This window comes from Plecotus auritus (genome assembly GCF_963455305.1).
Source record: "Plecotus auritus genome assembly, chromosome: 6".
Lineage (NCBI taxonomy): Eukaryota > Metazoa > Chordata > Mammalia > Chiroptera > Vespertilionidae > Plecotus > Plecotus auritus.
Genome location: NC_137773.1, coordinates 63,889,766 through 63,893,796, shown reverse-complemented (window position 1 = coordinate 63,893,796; position 4,031 = coordinate 63,889,766). Strand labels below are relative to the sequence as shown.

The window sequence follows — 4,031 nt, the reverse complement described above, 5'->3', positions numbered from 1 at the left end:
AAAATTTGTAATTCATGTAAATATACAAAAACTTTATTGAACTGTGCCTTATAATGAACAGTGTAATCCAAAATTTCAGAAGCACTTCAGAAAGAATTGATCAATCAATATTCCAAATACTCCACAACTCCATTTGTTCCCACACACCTTGCTCTTGAGAAAAATGGGGAGGGGGGGGGGGAGAGAGAGAGAGATAGATAGATAGATAGATAGATAGATAGATAGATAGATAGAGAGAGAGTATTCATATCACAGAAGTGCTTTTTACAAAATATTGGTGAAAACCCTGGCCAGTGTGCCTCAGTTAGTTGGAGAATTCTCCCATGCACCAAAGGGTGGGCAGATTTCATTCCGGGTCAGGGCACATACCCAGATTGGGGTTCAATCCACAATCTGGGTGCATTCTGGAGGCAGCCAATGAATGGTCCCCTCTCACAATGATGTTTCCCTCTCTCTCTTCATCTCTAAAAATCAGTACAACAACAAAAAATGTTGAAGCTAGATCACTGATAGTTGTATGAAATTCTACCCACAAAGACCGATGTAATACTTCCATATATATATATTAAAAATAAGGTCTAGCTGGTTTAGCTCAATGGATAGAGCTTCAGCCTGTGGACTGAAGGATTCTGGGTTCCATTCAGTCAAGGACACATGCGTCGGTGGGGGGCTGGATCCACAGTAGAGAGTGTGCAGCAGGCAGCCCATCAAAAATTCTCTCATCACTGATGTTTCCATCTCTCTCCCACTCACTATCCCTCTCCCTTCCCTCTGACATCTATAAAATTATATTTAAAAATAAAAATAATAAAATTATGATTAAAAAAATTCTACCTACTGCCAGTAAATCACAGGGAGAAAATGAAGCAAAGTGACAGTTCATCCTTCCTAATCTCTTAAAGCACAGACAGTGAGAGGTTTGGGATCACATCCGATATAGAAGTAAGGCTTCAGCACTTCAGAAAATGTATCCCAGAAGGAATGGATGTGAGACATGTCATTCAAACTGTAAAAGGAAACCTGACCCAACTCATAGTCCAGATAGATGCCAATCCCTCTGGGCATTTCCTTCAGCACAAGGGTGACAGGAACAGACCCTCGTGCCACATAGTCACCATCCTGCAGCTGAATCGTCCAACATCTGTTCTCCTGTCTTAGCAGGGGCTGCTTTCTCTCCTTGGAAAGGGAGTCTTTACAGACCCCCACGGCCCACTCAGGCTTGTCATCCACCTGGACCTCCCAGTAATGTCGGCCACAGTCAAACCCTTCAGAACCCAGGACAACTGGGTCGACCGCAAATCCCTTTGGATTCCGACGAACTCTTTGCTTTTTCCTCACAAATGTCACAGACTTTTTATCCTCAGACACAAGCAGATTAGGATGTGCGGTCTTGGGATCCAGGGTAACTTCTTCTCTAAATCTCTGTATAATTTTCTGCAGGGCCAAAAACTGCGGAGGAAGACTGAATTCTTCTCTCTTATACTGGAAGCAATAGACACCTGGGGGTTCTAGCTTTTCACAACGCTGGAGGACACCTTTGATATTCATCATCAGTTTCACATCTGACATCACACTCTTTTCTGCCAACTCCTTTAGTAGAACTTTAAGTTTAGAAATGTGGTCTGAAAATGCAGCTTTGTTTGCACTGAGATTCCGTTGAATGTGCTTCTCTTCTGCAGCTATCCTCGAGAGAACTGCCTCTTCCTCACACTCAACAGATTCTATCAGATTCTCAAATTCAGCAGCTAACTTTGCTCTCCGGTTTTCCACCTTTTCTCTCAGTTCTGATAGTCTCATGTCTTGGGTGTCTACTAGTTTCTGAATGTCTGCCACCTGCTTCTTCAGGGGCTCAATGTAACTGCTGAGCCTTTGCCTGTGATGAGAGGCAGCCTCCTCCATGGGCCTCACCTGGTGGCCCTGGTGGTCAGGGGGCTGAGTGCACAGGGGACACAACAGCTCTAGGTCCTCCTCACAGAAGAGGGTCAGGGCCTGGTTGTGCTGCTCACACAAGCGCCTCTCTTCCTGCTGCTTCATCTTGTCCCTGGTGATCTGGAGGAGCTGTGCCATGTCCACCATCCTTCCCAGCTGGGTGTTGCTCCACATGTGCCACTGTTGGCAAGGGTGACGGCACACAGCACATGGGAAACTGTCCTGAAGACCAGCCCAGGTCTGCTCGATGCAGGAGCGACAGAAGTTGTGCCCACATTCGATGGTGACAGGGTCTCTCAGGTTACCCAGGCAGATGGGACAGTTGATTTCTGTCTGGAGTTTTGCCACAGCACCTTCACCTGCCATTGTGGCCTGAATGAAGGATGGGACTGAGGTGGGTTTCTTCAGGAGGTTGAGCTTGTGAAACCTCTCCACTGAGAAGCAGATCCACCTTCAGATCTCACTGGCCTTCCTGTGTAAATTCTCTTTATCAATTAAGGGCAGCCCCTGGTGTCCTGTGAGTCTTAGCTACAGAGGAAGGTGCCCAGAGGAGCTCCACTGTCCACTTGCAGCCAATCAAAGTAGTTGGAGCACTACTGTCCTTGGCAGCTCAGAGGATATGAATCCAAGTTCAGCAATTCTCTTGGTCAGAAAGCAATCATGACTCTTAGGTACCGACTGGTTCCTGGGGATGAGAAAATACAGTTTCATGTAAAAAAAAAAAAAAAAAAAAGAAAGAAAGAATACTTACTATTTGTCTTGTGGCCCTGCCCTGTTAACTGCCACCTTTGAGGGAACCATTGATTTCTTTTCCCCAGCCCTACAGGTCAAATACACCCACATTCATCACTGTGGGTCTGCAAGGAACTGCAAAAGGTGTGAAAATGTTTCCTACTAGATTCTCTGTCCCTGGGCTAGGTTTCAGCTTTAGTCAGCTATTATCTGGGGGTTAGGGAAAAGTGCTTAACATCCTTAACATTAAGAGAGTCAGGTTAACAAATGTAAAAATCCAAACCTCCATCACTTCCAGTTTTTGAAAAACCTCAGCAATGGATTTGGCACTTTTTGTCTTAAAATACAGTTATGTCTCTCCTGGCCGGTGTGTGCCACTGATTACAGTGTTGACCCGTGTACTCAAGAGTCTTGGGTTTTCCCTTCAAGAGCATGTACCTAGTGCAGGTTCCATCCCCAGCTCCGATGGGGGCGAGCTCAGGAGGCAACCAATAGACTTGTCTCTCACAGCAATGCTTTTCTCTTTCTCCTCCACCCCACTCCCTCACTGCCTTCCACTCTGTGCAAAACCATCAATGCAAAATATTCTCAGGTGAGGATTAGCAAAAAAACCAAACAAGTTATTTCTGGTAACACTGACTTCATGATTCAGTCAAACCTCTTCTCCCATCCCAAACAATTCAGTTCTCTCAACCAAATAGTTCACAGAAAATGTCTCAGTTGTTGACCAAAACTTCAGTTTTCCACCTGACAGCTCTTGCATGCTGATACCTGGGCATGACAAAAAGTGTCTCAGACAAAAAAACACAAAGGAAAGAATGCTTTTGTTGGTGGCTAAATCAATAGCACAATTTTAAAACATAAACTGACCAAACAGAGAGCTAATGCAGCCTTAGTCGGTTTGGCTCAGTGTATAGAGCTTTGGCCTGAGGACCTAAGGGTCCCAGGTTCCATTCCATTTAAAGGCGTGTACCTGGGTTGCAGGCTCCTCTAGGCCCTGGCCCTGGTCTGGGCACCTGCAGGAGACAACCAATCCACATGTTTCTCTCACATCCATGTTTCTGTATTTCCTTCTCTCTTCCACTCTCTCAAAAAAGCAATTGGAAAATATCCTGGGGTGAGGATTACAAAAATAAGAAAGCTAACTAATGTGGCTGAGGGTGTGAAAGTGCTCACCAAACCATCACAGCCAATTGAACAGGTAGAAAAACTGTTGCTGATTGAATAAATCAAAAGCAGATTGCCAGTCATAGCATCTCCTAAACAGTTGAGAAGACAGTTGAGCTTCCCCTACAGTCAGCACTGATCCTAGTAGAGACCAAGAAGAGGCTGGAATGACCTCCACCTTGGGTCACCTCAGCTGCCACCCG

The 4,031-nt window shown here is 45.4% G+C and overlaps 1 protein-coding gene across 1 annotated transcript; it reads right to left on the bottom strand.

Moving 5' to 3' along the window:
- Positions 1-888: 888 nt before the first annotated feature.
- On the bottom strand, positions 889-2,295 carry LOC308251014 (tripartite motif-containing protein 75-like; the record flags this gene model as incomplete). The annotated part of the gene is made up of 1 exon (XM_080673989.1): positions 889-2,295. One exon carries the CDS (start codon positions 2,293-2,295, stop codon positions 889-891), a length of 1,407 nt encoding a protein of 468 aa, XP_080530115.1.
- Positions 2,296-4,031: the final 1,736 nt, after the last annotated feature.